The sequence below is a fragment of the Anabrus simplex genome, chromosome 1 (genome assembly GCF_040414725.1).
Source record: "Anabrus simplex isolate iqAnaSimp1 chromosome 1, ASM4041472v1, whole genome shotgun sequence".
Taxonomy (NCBI): Eukaryota; Metazoa; Arthropoda; class Insecta; order Orthoptera; family Tettigoniidae; genus Anabrus; species Anabrus simplex.
Window position 1 is genome coordinate 999609246 of NC_090265.1, and position 27889 is coordinate 999637134.

Sequence of the window (27889 nt, forward strand, 5' to 3'; positions counted from 1 at the left end):
TTCTTACGTGGCAATAGACATAACCTAAATCTATCGACCACAAGGCAAGAATGAAAAGAACTTCAGAATATTTTTGTGTGCCTACCACCAAACGCAAAAATTGCCCAAGCAGTTCTTCAGTCCATCAAGCTGGAGTATCATCAAACTCAAGTGTGGAACTTGAAGCAACAGTCAGGTCAAAAATGTGTGACATCACAAAAAAAACCATGAGATGAACATCATTTTCGGAGACTTCAATGCGAAGATCGGAAAAGGCAGAGGCAGTAACACGGTCGGACCATTTGGTCTGGGCTTTAGAAACGAGAGGGACAATCGGCTAGTGTTCAACCAGGAATAACATCTTGTTGTGCTTAATACTTGGTTCAAACTACCAGCCAGGCGACTCTACACCTGGAAGTCACCTCAAGATACCGCAGAACACATCGTCCGATACCAGATTGATTTCATTCTGGTGAACCAGCGCCTCCGCAACAGTTTCAAATCGGTTAAAACCTACCCTGGAGCAGACATCGGATCAGACCATAACCCTGTGGTGGCATGCATCCAACTGCGCTTTAAGGCAGTTTGTAAGACTATGAGACCTGTGAGGATAGACATCAGCAAGATCAAGAATGAAGAGATTCGTAAGAGGATTCAGCATGACCTATCTAAAGGTTTCGATAAAATGAATGTTGATACAGGTATAGAAGTCTTGTGGACAGAAATGAAACAGATTCTAACAGGCACGGGGAAACAACATTTAACACGTGATAAAAAGATCAAGAAACAACCGTGGATGACCGATGAGATACTGGAACTCATGGATGAGCAGCGGAAATGGAAAAACCGAGATATAAGTACATACAACCAAGTGTACAAAGAAATTAAGAGGAAGATTGTGGCTGCAAAAGGACAGTGGATGACAGAAAGATGTCAAGAGGTAGAAATCCTGCAGCAAAAGAATGACACTTTTAATCTACACAAAAAAATAAGGAGTGTCTTGGGTTATATCGTAATAGAGGGCATCATGTTCTGGTCGATAAGAACAACTGCATTGTGACTGACATCACTGACAAACTCAGGGTCTGGAAGTCATATATAGAACTGTTCAATCGTGATAGACCTAACAAACAAGGTGTGAACGAGACAAACACACGTCTCCTGCCATTTTGAAGGACGAGGTGAGGTATGTCATCTGCCAAACGAAGAATGGAAAGTCCCCTGGACCTGATGAAGTGCATGCACAACTCCTCACACTCCTGGACGACAATGGTATCAGTATTCTGACAGAGCTATTCAACAAAATCTACTCAACTGGAATAATCCCAGAAGACTGGCTTAGGTCCACTTTTATCACTCTCCCCAAAAAGGCAAATGCCAGACGATGTGAAGAGCACAGAACCATCAGTATGATGAGCCATATCCTAAAGATATTCTTAAAGATCATTCATTGCAGAATCCGTGCTAAATGTGAAGAAGTGATAACTGAAACACAGTTCGGATTCAGGAATGGTCTTGGGACTAGAGATGCACTTTTCTGTATTCAAGTACTTGCCCAGCATTGCTTGAAAATGAACAAGAATGTCTATGCATGTTTCATAGACTATGAAAAGGCATTTGACAAAGTCCAGCATGGGAAGTTGATGGAAATTCTGCAGAACATCAGACTTGATGACCGAGACATTCGGATTATTGCCAACTTGTACTGGGGTCAGAAAGCAGCAGTCAAGATTGAGGAAAACCTGTCAGAAGAAATAGACATCCGCCGTGGCGTTCAACAAGGCTGCGTATTATCGTCTTTACTCTTCAACATTTACTCAGAGGTTATCCGTGCAGAAGCTCTGGAAGAACCGTCTACCATAGGCATCGTTATCAACAGGGAACGTCTAAACAACCTCCGTTATGATGACGACACGGTATTGCTAGCAGACAATGCAGAAGATCTTCAAGTATTATTAGACAAAGTGAATGTTGCTTGCAACAACAGAGGACTGAAAATAAACATTAAGAAAACCCAGTTCATGGTCATCAGTAAACGGCAAGACGTCCACGTGCAGCTCACTCTCGACAATGAACCCATGGCTAGGGTTCACCAATACCAGTATCTAGGATGTTACCTCAACCAGAAATGAGACTGCAGCCAAGAAATACGGGTCCGCATTGAACATGCGAGAAGCATTTTCATGCAGATGAAGAAACTGCTCAACAACCACAACCTACAACTAAACCTAAGGCTCTGTCTGGTCCGTACCTACGTCTTTCCCATGTTACTTTATGGAATGGAAGGCTGGACACTTACTCAGGCACTCTGTAAAAGACTGGAAGCATTCAAAATTTGGGTGTACAGACGGATGCTTCGCATTTCGTGGACAGACAAAATAATGAATTCCGAGGTGTTGGATCAACTTGGAAAGAAGACTGAAGTCATGCTGACCATTAAAAGGCGGAAGCTGGAATACTTCAGCCATATAATGCGGAATGATACGTAGAGAATTCTGCAGCTTGTTATACAAGGAAGAATGGAAGGACGTAGGAGTCCTGGTAGATGACGAACTCTGTGGATGAAGAACTTCGTAGACTGGTATGGGTTGGACACGATGGCTCTCTTCCGCGTTGCTGCATCCAAATTCAAGATTGCCATATTGACCGCCAACCTTCACTAGAAGATGGCGCATTAAGAAGAAGAAGATATGGGGAGAATTTTGCATTCAAATAATGCCTGTGTGAATATAGTAAACCACATATGCAGTGAAATGAAAACAAGATTGATAAAAAATGTACTTGATTCAAAGAGCAAGTTCTCTCTCATTCATGATGAATCAACTACTCTTAAGTCAAAAGTCTGTTCTGATAATATATGTTCGCACCTACATTGAAGAAATAAAAATGGCTGAACCGGTCAACCTTTTCATTGATTTAATTGAGTTAGATGACATAACAGCAAATGGAATTTACAAAAGCTTGATGTCTTCTATAGGAGCACTAGAGTTCACAGAAGATTTTCTAAAGGAAAATATAGTTTCACTGACGTGTGATGGTGCCGCAGTAATGTTCGGAGTACATGGAGGAGTTTCAAAACTTTTCAAAGACAGATTTCCTGCCATTGTTTTGTGGCATTGTGCTAGCCATAGACTGGAATTATTAGTACACGATGTTGTGAAAGAGGTTTCTGGCATCAATAGATTTAAGAATTTTATGGACAAATTATATGTTATGTATCATGCCTCTCCAAAGAATGCAAGGCAACTCCAGTCATGTGCGGCTCCACTGGAGATGCAGATTTTAAAAATTGGGAGAATTCTGTTCACAAGGTGGGTTGCATCCAGCTATAGAACTGTTTTGGCTGTTTAACAGGATTTTGAAGTGGCACTGGTACTCCATTTTGAAAGAGGTAAATCAGAAGATGGTTGTGACAGAAAGGAAAAATGCACTTATGAAGGTCTTCACAGGAAAATGACATCTTTGGAATTTATTTTGGATCTGGGATTAATTTGCGATGCTTTGCAAAAACTGTCTGAACTAAGCTTAGATCTGCAGGAGAGAAATGCTGATCTTTACAAAGCCCACAGCAAGATTGAGTGTCTTGTTGATATTTGTGAGAAGAGGAGGCCTCTCCCAGGGCCTTACTATCAGACAGCTCTTTTTTTTTTTTTTTGTTATGGTTACTCTGATATAGCTTCCCAATTGTCTACTTTGTGCCTAAAGATGTCTCTTTCTAGGATGTCTGTTGAACTTATGTTTGCATTTTTGAGGTCCTTTCAAAGTTTGTTAAGCCAGGGTGTTTGAGTTCTTAAGCGAGGTTACATAATTCTTTTTGTCAATTGATTTTCTGGTAATCTAGTTAGATGGCTGAAGAATTTCATTCGTCTTTTCCTGATGTAATTTTCAATGTTTGAGAACTTTTCTGTTGTTTTGGTTCATTGTAACCTGTAACCATCTTCGGTGTATCTTGCTCCTAAGATTTTCCTAATGATCTTCCTCTCTTCCTTTTTTTTTAAATTTTTATTTTTTCAAGTTCTTGTTTTCTGTTGAGTGCCAGTGTTTCACTTGTGTAGAGGACTGTTGGTTTTATGACTGTGTTGTAATGCCAAATTTTTGTATGTCTTGACATGGATTTTTTTTGTAGATGTTTTGGACTAACCCTAATGCTCTTTTAATTTTTTGGAGATGAGTTTGTTGTGAGATCTTTTCAAGGCCTGTCAGTTCGATAAATTCTCCAAGGTGGTGTAGGGGTAGCGTGCCTGCCTCTTACCCAGAGGCCCCAGGTTCGATTCCCGGCCAGGTTGGGGATTTTTACGTGAACCTGAGGGCTGGTTCGAGGTCCACTCAGTCTGCGTGATTAGAATCAAGGAGTTATCTGATGGTGAGATAGCGGCCCCGGTCTAGGAAGCCAAGAATAACGGCCGAGAGGATTCGTCGTGCTGACCACATGGCACCTTGTAATCTGCAGGCCTTCAGGCTGAGCAGCGGTCACTTGGAAGGCCAAGGGCCTTCAAGGTTTGTAGTGCCATGGGGTTTGTTTGTTTTGTATTTTTAGAAGGAACTGTGTCAGTTGTACCATATTTTGTTCTCATGCTCTCAGGTTTTGGACATAAGAATTTAGTTTTCCTGAACAATATTTTTAGTCCCACCTTTTCTGCACTTTCTTTAAGTATCTCGAGCTGTTTAATGGCAGTCTCCCCGTCCTCTGTTAGTATCGCCAGATTATCTGCAAAAGCAAGGTATGGTATGTAGAATTTATCTTTGGGAAAGCCCAGTTGGATTGTCTTCCAAAACTTACATTTCTTGAATTCTTTCTCCCATTCTTCCATAACCTTGTCCAGGACGATGTTGAATAGAATAGGAGAGAGTCCATCGCCTTGTCTCGTGCCTGTTTGAATGTCTCGAGAGGTTCTGAGATTTCCCCCATAAATTTCACTTTAGATTTCGTGCCAGTGAGTGTTTCCTTTTATGAGTTCTCAAGTTTTGGAATCCAGCCCTCTTCTAGAATTTGAAACAGTGAGGGCCTGTTGATTGAATCGTAAGCCTTTTTGAAATCTACAAATGTGCACATGAGAGGTTTTTGTCCGAGAGCTCACATTTTGAGTATGGATTCGAGGTTAAAAATTTGTTTGGGACATGACGTATTTGTCTGAATTCTGCTTGATATTCAGCTAATTTGGGTTCTAATTGCTTTTGTGTTCTCTGCAAGAAACATGCTGATAAAATTTTGTGGGTTACAGATACAAGAGAGATCCCTCTATAATTACTTACGTCTGATTTATCTCCTTTTTTATGTAGTGGATGCGTTAGAGCAATCTTCCAGTCATCTCGGAGCTTTTCAGTTTGCCAAATGTTATGAATTATTTCTGTAATTTCTTTGAGTAAATTTGGGCCTAAATTTTTGAAAAGTTCAGCTACAGTTCTGTCTTCCTGTGATGCTTTGTTGTTTTTAAGGTTCTTGAAGTGTGAATACATTTTTTCTTGTGTTGGTGGTGACGAATTTCCTAGTGTGATTTCTGGCTGTGTTTTCGGGAATCTCTGTGTAGGTTCTGGACTTTAAAAGCTATGCCTAGTCCTGATGCAAGTGTAATCGACTAGTATAACTTGGAAACAATTGTCTAATCCATGGGTAAATAATGGAAATATCGATTATTATTATTATTATTATTATTATTATTATTATTATTATTATTATTATTACTACTTATGAGGTATGGCTATGAAGTTGTTTATATCTATTATTATTGTTATTATTATTATTATTATTATTATTATTATTATTATTTATGTAGTTATGTCAGGACATAATTTGGTATAAATTGTGGTCTTATTACTTGTGTGTTATTTGTGAGGTTATGTCATGAAACATTGCTGTATGTATATCAATAATAATAGTATATAATTTATTATTACCTGTATAGGTGATGTATAAATCCACTGCAGTGTTGTGCAGATGGCTGCCAAATGCAAGATCTAGTGTGGTGTAAGAGCATCAAATATCTATTTATAAGGGGAACTGTGCTTTGTTGGCGGCTTCCTTGCAGTATTTATGACACTGTGGCATATATTTACTGTATGTGAGTGTTTAGTGAATATGTGATCATTTGATATTGGTTTTTTAATGTAAGTCTATTGTGTTTTTTATGCCATAGCCGATTGTTATCTTGTTTTGCCCTCTATCCATAGACAACATTACTAAGAGAGACACTCGATATATTTATTTACTATATTTGCATTTGCCCTAAGTGTCAGCCATTTTGTTCCATCTGCCATCAGTGCTATGGAAACTATGACAAAGACAGAAACTATGCATGCTCTTATCGACGTTGTCAAGGAATTGGAGTCGACACCTGTTGGCACCATTACAATGGACATAGTTTGGACGGATAGATATTACTGTCTTAATCTTTAGGGTCTGGTCCTCTAGGTTGGGGGTTGGGCGTGGGGCAACACCCCCACACCATGAAAAGCAAGTTGTTACGAAACGCCAAGATACAGCCTCGGATTCAAAACTGGATAATAATGATGACTGGTAAGTCAATGATTAATGAGAGAAGGTCACGAAACAATCACAAGCTAAAGTGTGGCACTTGGAATGTACACTCCTGGAGCGGTTAAGGTGTTGATGAAGAACTGAATAGGTATAATCTAGACATACTGGCACTGCAAGAGATGAGATGGCCTGGAGAAGGGATGCATAAAGATAAATTCTATAGCTACTTCTTTAGTGGAAATGCGGAAGGCAAATATCAATTTGGAGTTGGTTTTGCAGTAGCCAATAGAATGAGAGGAAACATTATGGACTTCAAGGCAATCAACGAAAGGATATGCTGGTTAAGAATGAAAGGAAAGTTTTGCAACCTAACAATGATATCATTCCATGCACCTTCGGAAGAAAACGATGATGATGATGATGATGATGATGATGATGAAAAGGACAGCTTCTATGAAGATCTACAATCAGTATACGAAGGTGCACAATCTTACGACGTAAAAGTATTCCTTGGTGACGCCAATGCCAAAGTAGGAAGAGAGACTCTTTCAAGACCCTATATGTGCCCAAATAATCTACACGACTCTTCCAACAACAACGGAATGAGACTAATCAATCTGGCAACTTCAAAAAACTTAAGGATTATGAGCGCCAATTTTCCTCGCAAAAACATTTATAAAGTAACCTGGAAGTCACCTGATGGAAACATTCAGAACCAACTAGACCTCATACTAGTGGATGCTAGACACAGAAATATTACTGAGAATGTAAAACCTCAAAGAGGTGCAGATATAGGATCAGATCACTATCTCATGGTGATGACTGTCCGTGCAAGAATAGAATGCGGTAGAAGCAGGAGAAGAGAAGCAGACCGTAAAATTAACCCAGATCTAATGAGAGAAGATAATATTAAGGAAAGATACGCTCTTGAAATTGGAAACAGGTTTGTCACATTAGAAGATGAGGAAGATATGTAGGTGAACTATGGTCCAAACTCAAGACCGGAGTCCAACATGCTGCAGAAGAGGTGCTGAAACTGTTGGAGAATAGGAGGAGGAGCAGAGGATGGTTTAACGATAGGTGCAAAGATGCTATCAAAGAGAGAAGAGTGGCCAGAATGTCATGGCTGACAAACGAAGAAGATGAAAGAATGAGGTTGGAATACATGGATGCAGCCAGCAAAGCAAGAAAAGTCCTCCAAACAGAAAAGCGTGGGTATATAAACAGAAAGATAACCCTAGCAGAAGAGGACAAAACGTTAGGTAATACAAGAGACTTTTCACAGAACAGTCAGATACTTCAAGAATTGATATACCGCAGGGGTAGATATCATCAAAGATCAAGCAGGACAAATGATAACAGATGAGATGAAAGCTATGGATTAATGGAAAAACTATTTCTAAAATCTCCTGAATGTGGAGGAAAACATCAATAATGCTACAAGAATAGAAGATGCAGAAGAGGAATAATAATAATAAATATACAGAGAAAATAGAGTGACAATACAAACAGGGGAGAATGAATTGCCTAGCAGGGAAGAAGTAGGAGAAATCATAAAGATGCTGAAGGAAGGGAAGGCACCAGGAACAGATGGAATACTTGCAGAGATGTTACAAGACAGAATGCACCACCTGATCTGTCTAATTTGGAGGAAAGAAAGGATTCCGGCAGAATGGAAACAGCCTGTCATCTGCCTGATGTTTAAGAAAGGAGACCCAGTGAGTTGCAACAATTACAGGGGAATCATCTCACTATGTACAGCATATAAAATCTTGAGCATGTTACTAAAACGATTAACACCATACATCGAGGAAGTACGTGGATTCCAGCAAGCAAGGTTCAGAAAGGGAAAATCAACCATTGACCAACTGCATAAAATAAGGCAAGTATTATCAAAGAGTTGGGAATTTCTCAGAGATGCACATTGTCTATTTGTGGACTTCCAAAAAGTATTTATGATAGTGTGAACCGGGAAGCAATATGGCAGGAACTGGAAAGGGCACAAGTTCCCAGGAAACTAATAAAAAATAACATAAGCATGTATACAAGAAGCAACATGCTCAGTGCGAGTGAATGGAAAGAGGTCGGAGAAGTTTGAAGTGAGAACTGGAGTGCGACAGGGAGACTGCCTCTCTCCCCATCTGTTTAATCTGGTACTAGAAAGAGCACTGAGGAAAGTAACAAACCTAGAGACAAGAATTCAACTGGGTAGAAGAATCAACACCCTGGCATACACGGATGATGTAGTCTTGATAGCACAGAATGAGCAAGATCTTGTTAAAATGACAAGGGAAGAAACAATTAGTGTGGGCTTAAAGATGATTGTGGAAAAGACCAAATACCTTGTAGTGAGCAGAGAAAACAATAACAAACCCTTAGATGTAAATGGAGAAATCTTTGAAAGAGTAAAAGCATTTAATTATCTTGGGGCAGTTCTCAGTGAGAAGAATGAGATTGACTGGCAAAAATGAGTGCAATTGGACTAGACAAAAGAGTGACTGAATGGGTTGCTATATTTCTAGAAAATAGATCTCAGAGAGTTAGAGTGGGTGAAGCTTTGTCTGACCCTGTATTAGTTGAGAGGGGAGTTCCTCAGGGCAGTGTTATCGGAACTTTGTTTTCTTATATATATAAATGATATGAGTAAAGGAGTGGAATCGGAGGTAAGGCTTTTTGCAGATGATGTTATTCTCTATAGAGTGATAAATAAGTTACAAGATTGTGAGCAACTGCAATGTGACCTCGAAAATGTTGTGAGATGGACAGCAGGCAATGGTATGTTGATAAACGGGGTTAAAAGTCAGGTTGTGAGTTTCACAAATAGGAAAAGTCCTCTCAGTTTTAATTACTGCGTTGATGGGGTGAAAGTTCCTTTTGGGGATCATTGTAAGTATCTAGGTCAGGGCCTCTCAGGGTGCATGCGCGTGGTGCATGCACTGTGCACGGTGCAAAAGACGACTTGGCTTGGTTGACCAGAGTGCAGACCCCCCACTCCACGATTTGGAGCAATAGCGCTAACTCTCTCTTTCCTTACGCCTCTCTCGCTCGCTCCGCCTGTCTCCCTCTCCCCCACTTGCGCCGTAGCGCTCCAAATCCGGGCTGAGTTGAGCCGAGCATAGCCGAGTAGCCCGGAGACGAAGCGTTGATCCGAGCCATACAGAGTGGCACCGATGCACAGTGCACGGAGCTCTTGTGCCTCGCTCTGTACACGTGAGATTTTGGGCGTTTGAGAGGCCCTGATCTAGGTGTTAATATAAGGAAAGATCTTCATTGGGGTAATCACATAAATGGGATTGTAAATAAAGGGTACCGATCTCTGCACATGGTTATGAGGGTGTTTAATGGTTGTAGTAAGGATGTAAAGGAGAGTGTATATAAGTCTCTGGTAAGACCCCAACTAGAGTATGGTTCCAGTGTATGGGACCCTCACCAGGATTACCTGATTCAAGAACTGGAAAAAATCCAAAGAAAAGCAGCTCGATTTGTTCTGAGTGATTTCCGACAAAAGAGTAGCGTTACAAAAATGTTGCAATGTTTGGATTGGGAAGAACTGAGAGAAAGAAGAAGAGCTGCTCGACTAAGTGGTATGTTCCGAGCTGTCAGCGGAGAGATGGCGTGGAATGACATTAGTAGACGAATAAGTTTAAATGGCGTTTATAAAAGTAGGAAAGATCACAATATGAAGATAAAGTTGGAATTCAAGAGGACAAACTGGGGCAAATATTCATTTATAGGAAGGGGAGTTAGGGATTGGAATAACTTACCAAGGGAGATGTTCAATAAATTTCCAATTTCTTTGAAATCATTTAGGAAAAAGCTAGGAAAGCAACAGATTGGGAATCTGCCACCTGGGTGACTGCCTTAAATGCAGATCAGTATTGATTGATTGATAGACCAAGAAATAATGGCTAGAATTCAAGCAGGAAACAGGTCAAGGTTTGCAGTCGGAAAGCTGCTCAAGTCCCGGCTTCTATCGAGACACACGAAGACAAGGATCTACCGGACTGTAATACAACCCATGGTCCTATACGGAGCAGAGACCTGGACTTGACCCAAAAGACAGAAAGAAAACTCATGGCATTTGAGAATGTTGTGCTGAGACAGATTTTTGGACCAGTGAAGGATAGAGGAGAATGGAGGAAAAGGAAAAAAAACCCTAGAACTTCAGGAATTGTACAAATTGCTAGACATTGTGGCAGTCATTAAAGAAAGGAGGAGGAAGTGGTATGGGCATGTAATGCGTCGAGAAGGTCAGATAACCAGGCAGGTGGTGGAAGAAAACATCAGAGGCAAAAGACCAAAGGGAAGACCATGACTGAGATGGATAGATGGGGTCAGAGAGGATATGAGCAGAATGGGACTAACCAAAGAAGAATACACGGATCGAAAAAGGTGGAGGAGGCTAATTGTCGAGGCCAAAAACCTACTATGGTTTGTGTGGCCAACCTAGTAAGTAAGTAATGTTGTGCAACACACGGTAATAGTCCAGAACAATGTATCTTTGGAACTAGAGAGTTACAGAAAATTCCATTCATTTTAAATTATTGGAGACTCTCGAAATTACGAGAGAACATGTTGTGTCATATTCTTCTAGAAGCCTGGCCAGGCAGTGTATATAAAGAGGCTGTCTTGAGGGTTGAGTAGAGTTGTTTTAGTGATTGTTATGAGTGCAAGTCGTTAATCGAGTATGTGAATTTGTTGCGTTGGTAATTGGTTGAAATGCAAGTGTTGTAGTCTCTTCTTCTGCTTCTTGTTCTTCTTTGTAGCAGTCAAGTGTTCAAAATGGTGGTTTATTGATGTGTGTGTGATGTGTAAATAATTTGTAAATAAAACAATGTACACAATTGACAGCATTTCTTCTGTGCGTCTTTGTGGATACATCAGTTCCTAGCAGTTTTCTTTATTTGTTAAGGCAAGTTTACCATCTTGTTTCTGAAAGCAAAAGTTCTGTGGAGAAAACCCTTTAATTTGGTTTTTGAAGGTCTTGTAAAAATTGTGTGTGTTGTGATTTTTAAAATCATCATATTATTGGGAATATTCAACATTATGTGAATTTATGACATTAGATATATTCAGAATTTAAAATATCATGCTGACATCTGTTGTGAACATATTGTGGATGCTTCATAAGTCTGGGAGTAGTTTTTGTATGAACTTTCTTTGTAACCTACTTTGTTATGTTATAGTGGATGTTGGTGATAACTATGATGCTGTAGAGAAAGCTCTTCATGCTGCTGAAGATGACATGGGACCCATCTATTTACTAGTCAATTGTGCTGGAATGGCAATTTGTGGACGGCTAGAAGATACATCAGTTTCAGATATCAAGGTGAAATATGTACCTGTTTTTTTGGGCACTGATTTAACGGTGTTAAACCTGTCAAAATGGCTTCTATAATTGATACTACAGTATAGATATTTTAATATAATAAATATTCTGAATGAAAAGTTGCTAATTTTTTATTGATACTACAGTTGCCACCATACCCACTGCTGATTTTGATGGCATAAATGATTACATCGAGATCCTTCTAAACTCACTATAATTTTCAAATTGGAAGCTATTTATCCATGACATGGCTGTCAAGTACTGCCTAATCTGGAGTTTGCAAACAATTCACTATGTCAGCTTCCATGCTGCTATAGTTGGTGTTCTGTGGAGATGTCACTGGTGTAAATAGCCTATAATTTATGTTAGGCTGACATACGGTCAGTTTACCTTAATTACCATAAAATGTTGATAAATAGCTAATCTGTGTACATATATACCCAAACAATGTACATTGTCAAGCAAAAAATGTAACACACCCCATTTTTTGAGATATGTATTCTTGATGATCAAAACTGGCATTGCCGGGCTGAGTGGCTCAGATGGTTGAGGCGCTGGTCTTCTGACCCCAACTTAGCAGATTCGATCCTGGCTCAGTCCAGTGGTATTTGAAGGTGCTCAAATACATCAGCCTCGTGTTGGTAGATTTACTGGCACTTAAAGAACTCCTGCCGGACAAAATTCCGGCACCTCGGCATTTCCAAAAGCCATCAAAGTAGTTAGTAGGACGTAAAAACAATAACATTATTGATTGTTTAAGCACTCTTTCTTCTAACCTTACTTAACAATAACACAATTTTAAGGAAAAAGGCCGTGACAAAAATGGATTGAGCAGCAGTCCCTCACATTGGTCCACTGACATGTCAATTTCACTATTCAAATGGCTCTTATACAAGCCATTGGGGTGGTACTCTTGACCACAGAACCTTCTGAACAGGACCCAGGACACTCAATAACGGGTGTTACGACCATTTGTATCAATAACAGCATTTATCATATCTGGCATGCATGCAGGCAATTAAGGTTGAATTTTGAGTGAACGTGTTCCATTTGGCACAAAGAACTGCCCTAAGCTAATGCAGGGTTTGAACAATTTGTCAATGAACAGCACCTACTAGCTTTTCTCACATGTGTTTGATGGGGTTGTCGTCAGTTAAAATTGACAATTCTGGTGTCCTGCAAGATTCTTGATGCACTTTGAGGAGCGCAAGGGTGCATTATCATGCATGAAAACAAAGTTTTCTCTGATGTGAGGGTCAATAAGGATGACGTATTAGAGAAAAATCTCTTTGATCTACTGATATGCATTCAGTGCTCCATTTTCAATAGACATTTCACCCCTCACAGTTACAGCTAGAAATTATTAATCTCCAGTGTGACAGAGAGCTAAAAGGACAATATTTTAGAAACAAAACACCCTTGAGAGATTACTGCCAAAAGTTTCCATCTACATCTCATTTACATAATGACGTAGCTGAGATGTTGTGTACGTTCCGTAAAATATTTATGTGAACAGCCAATTTCGGTTATGAAATTATGTGTCTGTTCCAAGAAAACTGGTTATGTGATGGAAACTTGAAAACTATTCTTAAATTAAAATGCGTGTAGTATGTGACTCTAAATATTGAACCCTTGGTTAACCTGGAAGATGGGGTGCAGGGTCTTTTGTGACCCATTTCAATTATTTTTGTTGCAGTGTCCACATTTTATGACATACAAATTTGAACTGCCAAATACCTTTGCCCACATCCCTTGTGTAATACTTGAGGGCGGTAACGTATTAGCGAAAGTGATATATTGTGATAAAAAGGTATTATTAGCAAGTTATGCTGCAAAGTGTTCCAATGGACTCTCCACCACCAGTCCCATCTACAGACCAAACAGCTGCTCCAGTCTAGCTAGTTCTACTCCAGCAGAAATTAGCTGCCCTATTTTAGTATTTATTGAACATTATGGATAAAATTTATGAAAAACAAGAAGCCCTTCGCATCACACCATCTGGGCCACGCGGTCAGCCCAAGAAACACTGGCTTGATCGTATTCAAGAAGACATGCGCTATCTTCATCTTGTTTCAAATGATGCCCTTAATAGAACCAAGTGGAGATTGGTTTGCAAAACAGCGGATCTTGCTCCATTGCGGGACAAATGCTAAGAGTGATAATGAACTGGAAATAGCAGAATCTAAGAGCAGTATAGAACAGAGTGCAGATGGAGAGGAGAAATTAATACCTGAATAACACTGAATAAATGGAGCATGTTGCCCAAAGAGTATGATGTCAGTATAAACACATTTTCTCACTTAGTACTACGATGCCGATCTAACAGTGCAAAGTTCCAGTGCTGGAATGACCAGGCCGCAGTCAGCCATGAACACTTCTCTGCCATTGTTCCGTTAAATATGCACCTGCTCACTCCAATCAGTGCCTCAGATTAGGGATTGAATAGCTCGAATGCTATGATGAAAATGTTAGTTATGTACCAGTAGTATCAGAAAATTTATGAACCAGAGGAATGGCATGCTTAAGAAGAAAGTTATCTAGCTGCCCAGCTACTTCCTGCCGATATTCAGGAAGGCTGTTATAATCGGTACGACCGGGTGAGTTGGCCGTGCGGTTAGAAGCGCGCAGCTGTGAGTTTGCATGGTAGTGGGTTCGGAAACCACTGTCGACTGCCCTGAAGATGGTTTTCCGTGGTCTACCATTTTTACACCAGGCAAATGCTGGGGCTGTACCATAATTAACGACAGGGCCGCTTCCTTCCCACTCCTAGCCCTTTCCTATCCCATCATCGCCATAATACCTATCTGTGTTGGTGCGATGTATGCAAATTTTAAAAAATTCAGTATACAGCAGTAATCCCATCTTCTTCTTCTTCTTCTTCTTTTATGACCACATAGGATCACTTTAGTCAGTCCGTCGTTCAGGTCTCTTTGAAGGGATTGTTCGGGCTTTGCGGTCCTCCCAGTACTTCTTCAGACGCTCCGATCTTCGTGCCCTTTCCTCAGTTGAAAATGTGCGTGTTGTTGGTTTGTTTTGTGTAAGGGTAAAGCGGAGGTTTGTATTCTTGAGTTTTGTATTCAATTTTATCTTATTTTTGGTGTCTTCTGTTGTAAGGCCTATTTCCTTCAGATCCTCTCTTACTTCTCTGATCCATTTACATCCTGTTGTGGTATTTTTTGAGACGAGATTGTGTTGTACTAGTTGTTTCAGAAGTCTCGAGTCCTGCATCCTCATGATATGTCCAAAGAATCCCAGTCTCCTCTTACGCATAGTATCTGTAATGGGTTCTAGCTCTTTGTACACGACTTTGTTAGGTATTAACCGCCACTGTCCATCTATCGGACATGACTGGCAACAGAAGACACAAAGCACATCACAACAAACAGTGGTCGATGTAATGTTATTGTTGATCAGTTGTACGAGTTTTCTGTATTGTAGGCCTTCACATTTAGTTTTCTTTCGACTCTGTGATATTAGGGCGTCTTACAAAATTATTTATAGCGTACACTGTAGTTCCTTATTCCCCAACTTTACATACTGATTTTCATTAAATTCTGTTTACCCATTTTCTTGTGACTTGGCGCTGATATGGACTTAGCAACAAAAATCCAAATTCATGAATATCAAGGATATCTTCCAACTCAGATTCATTTTTATCACATATTGATGTGCAGATCATTAACTGTCAGATAACTATCAGATATCATTCACATACAGTGAGAGGCTGATGATTGTATTATCCCTAATCCTTGTACTAAGGAACAACACCACCAGAAACCCACCCATTAACTTTTAATTGGTACAGAAATTAGATGATTTGCAGTAATTCCAACCAGTGGAACAAGACAGGCAGATGAAACCTATTTTCTAATTAACCATTTCCTTTTGACTGATATACAGCTACGATGTGTGTGATCTTTTTGTCTTTTACATTTATTATGAAATATAGTATAATATTTTAATATGTGTTATTTTTTAAATTTGCAGCATCTGTTAAACCTTAATATTCTGGGAACTCTCTATCCAATAAAGGCTGTGATATCGCGGATGAAGTGTCGAGGTGAAGGTAGAATTGTGTTAGTTGCATCACAAGCTGCCCTAATTGGTATATATGGATACTCAGTGTACAGTAGTACCAAATTTGCTCTGCGTGGACTAGCAGAGGCACTGCATATGGAGGTGAGAAGAAAGTATTTTCAGAGATTTATAACTCTTACATTGTGATGGTTCATATATCACACCTCTGTTTTATATTTATTATTACATCTATTCTGTATTAAATTATCAGTTCATTTGTTAAATATAGAAACTGGAAAGCTGTCCATAGTAGATTATATATTTGTACAGTATTGTACGTGGGGAAATCAAATCCAAGTATATCCTTTAAAGTTACACGAGTTATCAGAGAGAACACAATGCTAACCAAATCTTGGAGTGGGTGGCAACTTTGTGAATGTGAGTCCTGGAGCAAGCCATTCGTAAGCGTGGGAAATCTCTCACTCTCCAGATTGGACTGCTCTAACCCATGCTGTGTATGTCATGACTCATGACAAGTTGGAGGTACATACAAGCATTTGTTTGACAAGGATCAGAGTCATTAGTCAGCGGTCAGTTAGTTAATCATCAAGTGTCTATTATCATTTGTTTTCTGTTGTACAATGTTCATGGGGTGTCTAAGGTCCAGTTCTATTGGCTACTGTCTCTTGTCTTGTATGAGGGTTGGAACTTCAATAGTGGCAACTATTTAATTACAACTTATACAAAAGATATACATGTTACCAAGTTTTCAGTCTTCGGAGTTGTCACCAGCATTGTGTACAACCCGTTGCCAGCAATGTGGAAGTTATAAGATACCTTTAGCAGCACCTGTTGTGTTAATAGTTGGAATGCAGCTGTCTACTGCCTGATGAATTTCTGGAACCACGAAGTCTTCACAAGTAATAAAAATCATTTTTTCCCATATTTAAAGAATCTTAATAATAAATGTAAGAAATTTATTTTAACTTCAACCTATTCAATACAGTAGAAGATGTTAACATGTGAGTTAAATATCATTAAAATAGTTGAAACATGTTTCGCCCCTTTTGTGGGGCATCATCAGTCATATCAATACCTCAAAGTTCTACCAGACGTCTGGTTAGAAAATTGTAAAACATGTTGCATGAGTGAATACATTAAAAAACACTTACAATGTCTTATCATTAACAAAATATCAAATTGATCAAAAATTATTTGCACTAGTGAACATGTTGGTGAATTTTCACTTAAACAAGGCTGTCATATGTGTAGTAAATGACAATAGTGACAGTCTAAAATCTTATTCGATGCTAAAATTTGAAGACGGTTTAAAATTTGTGTACAAATATTGGGAATTAATGCAGAATACATATAATTACAAATACTGTACACGTATTTTACTTCTGAAATGATATGGAAAAGCATTCCAAATTTGTCCTAATTTCACTTAAATTTGATCTTAATATTACGTTTATGATGTGGTCTAATGGAAATAGCATCAAGATGTGAAAGTTTGTATGTGATTTATGACCAGCTCATGTGAAAACGTTGCATTACGTTGTAAATTCAACTTGGATATCTATGTTGCATAATTGTATTTTAGACCCAAACAAATTAGTTCACTGAAGTGTCCATGGGCTATTCAACCCCGTTGGGCACTCTCTATGAGACGGATTGCCTGTAAACAACAGTCGATATTTGATTCAAATTGAACCTATGTGGAAACATTTGAACTAATGGTTTGAATGTGGGCGGTTGAAGCGTTGTTTATATCTTCCCATTTGACTAGTTATTTAGAAGTTTTAACAGTGTATTTCAGTTGCTGGAGTATGGGATGTCGGTTTATTAGTTGAATGGGTGACAGTCAAAACATTTTGCGATGTAATTACTGTAATGTTGAGCTGTCTTACGTATGTGAAAATCTGAAAGGAAGGATAAGTCCTTAATTAGTTGAGTTGAAATAACGACTGGGAAAGAGGAAGGCTAAATGTGTTGGAGAATTAAGAGAATTATGGAGTTAAGTTTACCTTTAGTGTTGTTGGACTGTTAACTTATTGCTCCAAAAACCTCAACCTCTTTCTCAGTCGTTATTTCAACTCAACTAATTAAGGACTTATCCTTCCTTTCAGATTTTCACATACGTAAAACATAATTGTATTTTAGACCCAAACAAATTAGTTTGCTGAAGTGTCCATGGGCTATTCACCTCCGTTGGGCACTCTCTATGAGACGGAGTGCCTGTATTTGAGGTATTGATATGACTGATGATGCCCCACAAAAGGGGCGAAACATGTCTCAACTATTTTAATGATGTTGAATTTACGACGTAATGAAACGTTTTCACATGAGCTGGTCATAAATCACATACAAACTTTCACATCTTGATGCTATTTCCATTAGACCACATCATAAATGTAATATTAAGATTAAATTTAAGTGAAATTAGGACAAATTTGGAATGCTTTTCCATGATATTGGTATGCTTTTCCATATCATTTCATATGTAAAATACATGTACAGTATTTGTAATTATATGTATTCTGTATTCATTCCCAATATTTGTACATAAATTTTAAACTGTCTTAAAATTTTACCATCGAATAAGATTTTAGACTATCACTATTGTCATTTACTACACATATGACAGCCTTGTTTAAGTGGAAATTCACCAACATGTTCACTAGTGCAATTTGTTTTCAATCAATTTGATATTTTGTTGATGATAAGACATTGTAAGTTTTTTTTAATGTATTCACTCATGCAACATGTTTTACGATTTTCTAACCAGACGTCTGGTAGAACTTTGAGGTATTGATATGACTGATGATGCCCCACAAAAGGGGCGAAACATGTCTCAACTATTTTAATGATGTTTAACTAACACGTTAACATCTTGTACTGTATTGAATAGGTTGAGGTTAAAATGAATTTCTTACGCTTATTATGATGCATGTCTGCCACATTTTGGCATGCAATGCAGATTCGCCGCAAGCATCTTGAAGACCTTAATGACACTGTTATGCTGTACGACCTCTGGCACATTCAGTCTTTATCCATCTCCGTTGTTCCTGTTTCAAAAACATTGTGATAACACTACCTTAGACCGCCAGGTAACATGAGGCTCTGTTTCTCTTGCCAGTTCGCATGGGCGTGATGTGGGAAGGGAGAGTCCATGTTCTCTGAGGTAAGGTAGGTATGTAACTAACGTGTGTTTTCAGTGACGTTATTAGGTTCTGTTGCATGGTGTCTCTACAGCAGTGTTGCCACTATTAAAGTTCCAACCTTCATATGTGTTCATGAACTGCTACAGTCTATGGCCTGGTTTCAAGGTGTAGATGCAAAACATATGTGTTTTTATTTTTTGAAAAGTGAACGGTATGATTATACTTGTGTTAAAATCAGTGAGTGACAAAAAAATGTACTTTATAACAAAGGTGATCTGAACCAAGATGCCACATGTCAGTGAAACACTGAAAGTTGTGTATATTGCCCAAAGTAATGAAGTTTGTTGTTGTCATCATTGTTCGTCTTTGCTTACATGATTACTACAAATGATAGTAGATTGTAGTGTCTGATTTGCCATGTACAGTATTAATTTTAGCTTTAGATTTGTATTTATATGTTAATGTATTAGGGGGAAACTTCCCAGTCTGTCAGTTGTTTATTTTGAAGTGTTATTTATGTGATTATTACTAGTGTCTGTTGAAGTGGATCTCCATAGATTGTCACATTCGGGTATAACTAAATAAATCCTTGTGAAGGTTTTATTTGAAGTAGATGACCTTGGTGCAGTTCTCATTCAGAGGGTTAGGTAGGGCCCCGTAGCTGATTTATTAGTTCAAAGCTTTATGTACATAACCTAGGAGAGAAGATAAAATTTATCATTATCTAAATTCAAGGGACACATTTTAGTGAACTCCGGCACCTGAATTACGGATATTTCAGAGTATTACAATTATTTTATTTATTTCAGGTAAGTTAAGTAGAATCTACAAAGTTATCAATGGTGACCAAAGTTTTTGCAATTAAATTCTAACATTCAAAACTTTCTGAATATTAGATAAACGTAAGATAAGAGTAATTGTGAATATCATAGTAATAGTTATCATGGAAGGAACCTTGCATTTTACTTGTTATAATACAGGCTTGCAGTGTTAATGTGGGTATCATTACAAGTGGTTACATTCCTCACTTTGGTTATATATTGATTTCCTATTGTAATGGGTAAAACATTTGTCAATGTGGTCAGAAATCAGTCATAATGATAATATTTTACATCCCTTCAGTTGCTATAGGCATTGAGAGATGTCAAAGTGTCAACATTTTGTGCCACAGGAGTTATTATAACGTGCTGAAGGCCAGTGTCATGTAGGTACCATGCTTAAACAGCCTCAAATGCTACCAACCTTAGTTGGAATCAAAACCACAATTCTGGGAAAGGAAGACATTAACTAACTTATTGCTGTACTGGGATCGGCCAGCAGTAATCAAATATGTGCATCAGAAGTTTGATATTGATTTTTTTGTTAAGAAATTTCCATGCGATTCAAAAGCTAGAAGCAAACACAACAATACTATTACTTCTTGGTATAACCAAGAATTACATTTTTTTGAACTTTGAAACATACAGGATGGAAAAATTAAATGTATCCTCCTCATTCAATACATATCATAATTCCATCATTAGATGGAGCAATAAAATTCAAATGGGTTTCGACTCGTTTGAGCCATCTTCAGTGAAATGGGGGGTGGTGTTAAAGTAATTGCGTAATACAAGTTAAAAATGTGCTAAAAACATAATGAAGAAACAAAAGAGACATGACAGAAATAAATAACAATATACAATATTTATATCACTAGATGGAGCAATAAATAACTCTCTGAAACAAATTCAGTGAGAAAAGGTTAATATAAAACATAATTGAATCCAAAAAGTGTGCTAAAACTAAGAATAAAATAAAATGATACAGACGAAAACGAAACAGTAAGTGCTAAAGGTGAGGTTGTGGACCTCTTAGTCCAAAAATTTAGTTTGATAAACAATTCAAAAACAAGACATGAGAATCATGTCAAAAGAGCAAGGAATTAGGCCTTTAGCATATTAATGATTCTCATGTCTAATGAAGTTCCTTAAATAATGACTATACTTCATGTTAATGTTTTAAATTATGAGAATTTTTAGATTATGTTATAGCTAAACAGGTACCTGTTTTGGTATTGAGGCGATGGTAAGGCTGATGATGCCCTTTAAATGGGGCGAAACATGTCCCATGTTCATAGTTTAATGTGAAAGAACATTAATCTTATGATTGATTGTATTGAATAGGTGGAAAATAACACACAATAAAATGTTACACATTTAAAATAAGTGGTATGTTCCAAGCTGTCAGTGGTAAAACAAATAAGTTTGTGTTTTTAAAAGTTCACAATATGAATTCAAAAGGACAAGTTGGGACAAATATTCATTTATAGGAAAAAGGATTAGAGATTGGAAAAATTTACCAAGGGAGATGTTTGAATGCAGATCCATGGTGATTGATTGATTGATTGATTGATTGATTGATTGATTGATTGATTGATTGATTGATTGATTGATTGATTGATAATGAAAATACTTTGTGGGTTATTAGTAGATTTGTCTTCCAGTGGCTTTTTTCTTTTAGGAATGTTAAACTTTGTGTTTTGGAGGAGAAAACTGATACACCTGTTCCGTGATTTTCTTCTTTTTTTCCCTCCCTTCCCTTTTATCCAAAAATGTTTCAAACTAAATTCGAATGTCAGCTTGAAAAGCTGTCGTCGTTAGTGTTACAGGAAGAATAAGCATTTAGATTTGTTTTTTATACTCCTCTACTCTTAGGGGGAATAAAGCAGTGCCTTAATATTTGTAGCCTGGAATCAAAGAAGCAAGCTAGCTTGTGATTTGATGTGTTTTTTGACATTGTGACCATAGCTTCATGACCTCCTGTTTTATGTAGAATTCAAACCAGAGGGATATGACTTGCCATTTCAAAAAGCCCATATGCATGGTCAGATTCGAACCATTGAAGTTTTATTCATGTACTAGCAATTACCCACTGCTTCGCTCGCGTGAATTTCGTAATATGATCAAAATAATTGTTTCTCGGCTTTGTACCAAGACAATATCTGAAAATTCCTAAAGTATAAAAACTCACCACGAAGTTGAGTTTCATTTACCCCAGAAATTCTTTGTAAACCATGTTTGTGCTATTACCTTTTGGGGTTAAGACGATCATGCGACATAGAACTGTACATGTGAGAAACAGTCCTCTCTCAAGTAAAAAAATTAAATACCGGTACGTGTTTTTTTATTTTTAAGGGAGATTCCAAATACCTATTCCCACAACTGTAACATCTACAGTTTTTGAGATATACATATGAATCCCTATAAAAAGAATTCAACCCCTTGATCAGTCCTTCCCCCACCTATATCTAAGTGTATTTTCCGAAAACAAAAATACACGTTTCTTTATTTTTAAAGGAGATTCCAAAAACAAATTATCACGTCTGTGACATCTTCAGTTTTTAAGATATAAGTATCCGCATAAAAAATAATTCAACTGCTTTTCACTTCTTTTGAACCCCTGTTAACTGCTTTCTCTGAAAACAAAAACGTACAGGTTCCTGTATTTTTAAAGGATTTTCGAAATAGCAAGTTTCTTGTCTCTAACATGTTAAGTTTTTGACATGTAATGTAGATATACCGGTATTCATTTTAAAAATTTACCCGCTTTTCCAGTTCTTTTCAGTCCCTTGACTGGATTTTCCAAAAACCAAAAAATACGTGTTTCATTACTTTTAAAGGAGATTCCAAATGCCAGTTTTCATGTCTGTACGTTTGTAACACCTTCAGTTTTTTAAAGATAAATGTATACTTATAAGAATAATTCAACTTCATCTTCTTCACTTCTTTCCACCCCTCTCCCACCTTAAATGGACTTCCAAAAACAAAAATTCGTGTTCTTTATTTTGAAAGGAAATTCAAAATACCAACTTTCACGTCTGTCACAGCTTTCGTTTTTAAGGTAAATTATTCTCATAAACATATTTCAACTCCTTATGTACTTATTTTCAACCCCACACCCCTTACGTCGATTTTCCAGGGAAAAAAAAAAAGTGTGTTTCTTCATTTTCAAGGAGATTCCAAATACTAATTTTCACGTCTGTAACATCTTCAGTTTTTCAGGTATAAGTATACCCTTAAAAGTAATTTAACTCATTTTTCACCCCCCTTTCTACCCGTTAAGTGGATTCCCCCCTCCCCAAAAGTGTGTGTTTCTTCATTTTTAAAAGAGATTCCAAATGCCAATTTTCATGTCTTTAAAATTTCAATTTTTGAGATATAAGTATCCTTACACAAAGAATTCAACTAATTCTTCAATTCATTCACCCCCCCTTAAGTGGATTCTCAGAAGACAAAAGAACATGTGTTGCTTTACTTTGAAACAAGATTCCAAATACAGATATTCATGCCTCTAATATGTTCAGTTTTTGAGATATTCCTCATAAAAAAGAATTCAACTCCTTTTCCACCCCAGCCCGTTAAGTTGATTCCCCCCCTCCAAAAATGCATGCTTCTTTATTTTTAAGGTGATTCCAAATACAAATTTTCCCATGTGTAACCTTAATTATTTGAGATATAAGTTTCTCCAGAAAAAGAATTAAATTTCTCACTTCCTTTCACCCTTCCCCTTAAGTGAATTTTCCGAAAACCAGAAAAATTGATTTTTATTCATAAAGGAGCTTCGAAATGACAATTATCACGAATGTAACATCTTCAGTTTTGAGATATATGCATCCTCATGAAAAATAATTAAACTCCTTTTTCACCGCCCCCACCTCCAAGTCCTCCCCCCCCCCCCAAATGCGTGTTTATTTTTAAAGGAGATCCAAATACTTTCACGTTGGCAACATCTTTAGTTTTTTTACATCAGCTAGCCACAAAGGAGCCGGGAATTGGTCAGAGGAGCGCAGGAAAGAATTCAGCGAGAAAATGAAGGAATACTGGGCCAACCGGAAGGCTCAAGAGGCCACTAAGAACACAATCCAGTATGCTAAAAGGGGCAGACGAAGACAAAAACAAAGCTAGAACACAAGCACCATGGTCCACAGATGGCCTAAACGCAAAGAAAAAAAAAAGGAATTGAACTAATTTTTCAATTAATTCACCACCCCCTTAAGTGGATTTTCCAAAGAAAGGAAATTCCAAGTACAAATTTTCATATCTAGCATCTTCAGTTTTTGAGATATAAGTATCCTCATGAAAAGTATTCAACTCTTTTTCACTCTACCCCCGCCCGTTAAGTTGGTTTCTCCCCACCCAAAATATTCCGAATACCAGTTTTCACATTTGTAACATCTTTATTATATTTTTTTGGGTGTATATATATATATATATATATATATATATATATATATATACATACATTCTCATACAAATAATTCGACTAATTTTTCAATTCTTTCACCCCACCCCCCGTTAAGGGTTTTTCTCGAAAACCGAAGAATACGTGTGTCCTTATTTTTAAAGGAGATTCCAAATACCAATGTTCACATCTGCAGCATGTTAAGTTTTTGAGATATACTGTAGATACATACATACATACATACATACATTATCATTATAGACTGTTATGCCTTTCAGCGTTCAGTCTGCAAGCCTCTGAGAATTTACTAAACGTCGCCACAATCCTCGATTTGCAACTAGTGTTGTGGCCTCATTTAGTTCTATACCTCTTATCTTTAAATCGGTAGAAACAGAGTCTAACCATCGTCGTCTTGGTCTCCCTCTACTTCTCTTACCCTCCATAACAGAGTCCATTATTCTCTAACCATCGTCGTCTTGGTCTCCCTCTACTTCTCTTACCCTCCATAACAGAGTCCATTATTCTCCTACGTAACCTATCCTCCTCCATTCGCCTCACATGACCCCACCACCGAAGCCGGTTTATGCGTACAGCTTCATCCATCGAGTTCATTCCTAAATTAGCCTTTATCTCCTCATTCTGAGTTCCCTCCTGCCATTGTTCCCACCTGTTTGTACCAGCAATCATTCTTGCTACTTTCATGTCTGTTACTTCTAACTTATGAATAAGATATCCTGAGTCCACCCAGCTTTCGCTCCCATAAAGCAAAGTTGGTCTGAAAACAGACCGATGTAAAGATAGTTTCGTCTGAGAGCTGACTTCCTTCTTACAGAATACTGCTGATCGCAACTGCGAGCTCACTGCATTAGCTTTACTACACCTTGATTCAATCTCACTTACTATATTACCATCCTGGGAAAACACACAACCTAAATACTTGAAATTATCGACCTGTTCTAGCTTTGTATCACCAATCTGACATTCAATTCTGTTAAATTTCTTACCTACTGACATCAATTTAGTCTTCGAGAGGCTAATTTTCATACCATGCTCATTGCACCTATTTTCAAGTTCCAAGATGTTAGACTGCAGGCTTTCGGCACAGTCTGCCATTAAGACCAAGTCGTCAGCATAGGCCAGGCTGCTTACTACATTTCCACCTAACTGAATCCCTCCCTGCCATTTTATACCTTTCAGCATATGATCCATGTAAACTACAAACAGCAAAGGTGAAAGATTACAGCCTTGTCTAACTCCTGTAAGTACCCTGAACCAAGAACTCATTCTACCATCAATTCTCACTGAAGCCCAATTGTCAACATAAATGCCTTTGATTGATTTTAATAATCTACCTTTAATTCCATAGTCCCCCAGTATAGCAAACATCTTTTCCCTCGGTACCCTGTCATATGCTTTCTCTAGATCTACGAAACATAAACACAACTGCCTATTCCTCTCGTAGCATTTTTCAATTACCTGGCGCATACTGAAAATCTGATCCTGACAGCCTCTCTCTGGTCTGAAACCACACTGGTTTTCATCCAACTTCCTCTCAACGACTGATCGCACCCTCCCTTCCAAGATGCCTGTGAATACTTTGCCTGGTATACTAATCAATGAGATACCTCGATAGTTGTTGCAATCCTTCCTGTTCCCTTGCTTATAGATAGGTTCAATTACTGCTTTTGTCCAATCTGAAGGTACCTTATCAACACTCCACGCTAATTTGACTACTCTATGAAGCCATTTCATCCCTGCCTTCCCACTATACTTCACCATTTCAGGTCTAATTTCATCTATTCCTGCTGCCTTATGACAATGGAGTTTATTTACTATCCTTTCCACTTCCTCAAGCATAATTTCACCAACATTATTTTCCTCCTCCCCATGAGCTTGACTGTTTGCAACACCACAATGATGATTTCCTTTTACATTGAGAAGATGTTCAAAATATTCCCTCCACCTCTCCAGTGATTCCCTGGGATCTGTTATGAGTTCACCTGAATTACTCAAAACACTGTTCATTTCCTTTTTCCCTCCCTTCCTAAGATTCTTTATTACTGTCCAGAAAGGTTTCCCTGCTGCTTGACCTAGCCTTTCCAGGTTATTACCAAAATCTTCCCATGACTTCCTTTTGGATTCAACAACTATTTGTTTCGCTCTGTTTCTTTCATCTACGTACAAATCCCTGTCTGCCTCGGCCCTTGTTTGGAGCCATTTCTGATAAGCCTTCTTTTTACGTTTACAGGCTGCTCTCACTTCATCATTCCACCAAGATGTTCGCCTTTTCCCATCTTTACACACAGTTGTTCCTAGGCATTCCCTTGCTGTTTCTGCTACAGCATCCCTGTATGCCACCCACTCACTTTCTATATCCTGAACCTGCTTACTGTCTACTGTTCGAAACTTCTCACTAATCATATCCATGTACTTCTGTCTAATTTCCTCGTCCTGGAGATTTTCTGCCCTTATTCGTTTGCAGACAGATTTCACTTTCTCTACCCTAGGCCCAGAGATACTTAGTTCACTACAGATCAGATAATGGTCTGTATCATCGAAAAATCCCCGAAAAACTCGTACATTCCTAAAAGATTTCCTGAATTCAAAGTCTGTTAAGATATAGTCTATTATGGATCTGGTACCCCTGGCCTCCCATGTGTAGCGGTGAATAGCCTTATGCTTGAAGAATGTATTCGTAACAGCTAAACCCATACTAGCACAGAAGTCCAGCAAACGCTTCCCATTCCCATTAGCTTCCATATCTTCCCCACATTTACCAATCACCCTTTCGTATCCTTCAGTTCTATTCTCAACTCTCGCATTGAAATCGCCCATTAGCACTATTCTATCCTTGCTGTTGACCCTGACCACGATGTCACTCAATGCTTCATAAAACTTGTCAACTTCATCCTCATCTGTACCCTCACATGGTGAATACACGGACACAATTCTTGTACTAATTCCTCCCACTGACAAATCTACCCACATCATTCGCTCACTTACGTGCCTAACAGAAACTATGTTGCGGGCAATGGTATTCCTGATAAAGAGCCCTACCCCAGACTCTGCCCTTCCCTTTCTAACACCCGTCAAGTACACTTTATAATCTCCTATCTCTTCCTCCTTATCTCCCCTTACCCGAATATCACTTACTCCTAGCACATCCAGATGCATCCTCTTTGCTGACTCAGCAAGTTCTACCTTCTTTCTTCCATAAGCCCCATTAATATTGATAGCTCCCCATCGAATTCCATTTCGTTCGCCAAGTTGTTTCCAAGGAGTCCCTCGCCTGTCAAATGGGAGTGGGACTCCATTACTCCCATAGGTCCGAAGCTTGCTTAAAGTGTTCTGAGCTCGGTAAATTCATGAAGCAGGATGCTGCCCTACTTGCACATACACAGATACACTAATTTTAAAAATTCACCCCCTCTTTTTCAGTTCCCCTTAACTGGATTTTCTGAAAATATATTTATGTTTCTTTACTTTTACAGGAAATTCCAAATACCAGTTGTCAAATCTGTAATATGTTACGTGTCTGAGATAATTTGCAGATATAGTCCTTTTAAAAATTCACCCCGTTTGTCACTCCTGTTCACCAACTATTCATCGGATTATCCGAAAACGCAAAAATACATGTTTCTTTATTTTCAAAGGAGATTCCAAATACTAATTTTCATGTCTGTAACATCTTCAGTTTTTGAGATA

At 38.2% G+C, this 27889-nt stretch overlaps 1 protein-coding gene across 2 annotated transcripts in view; it reads left to right on the top strand.

Annotated features, from left to right (window-relative positions):
• The window catches only part of Kdsr (3-ketodihydrosphingosine reductase), a 97127-nt gene that overhangs the window by 8963 nt on the left and 60275 nt on the right, over positions 1-27889 (top strand). Inside the window, exons 3-4 of one of the 2 annotated variants that reach the window (XM_067149084.2) lie at positions 11641-11783; positions 15771-15962. In XM_067149084.2, coding sequence (XP_067005185.2) covers positions 11641-11783; positions 15771-15962 — 335 coding nt within the window. The remainder of the gene's footprint in view (positions 1-11640; positions 11784-15770; positions 15963-27889) is intronic. The other variant, XM_067149093.2, reaches the window with a different exon arrangement.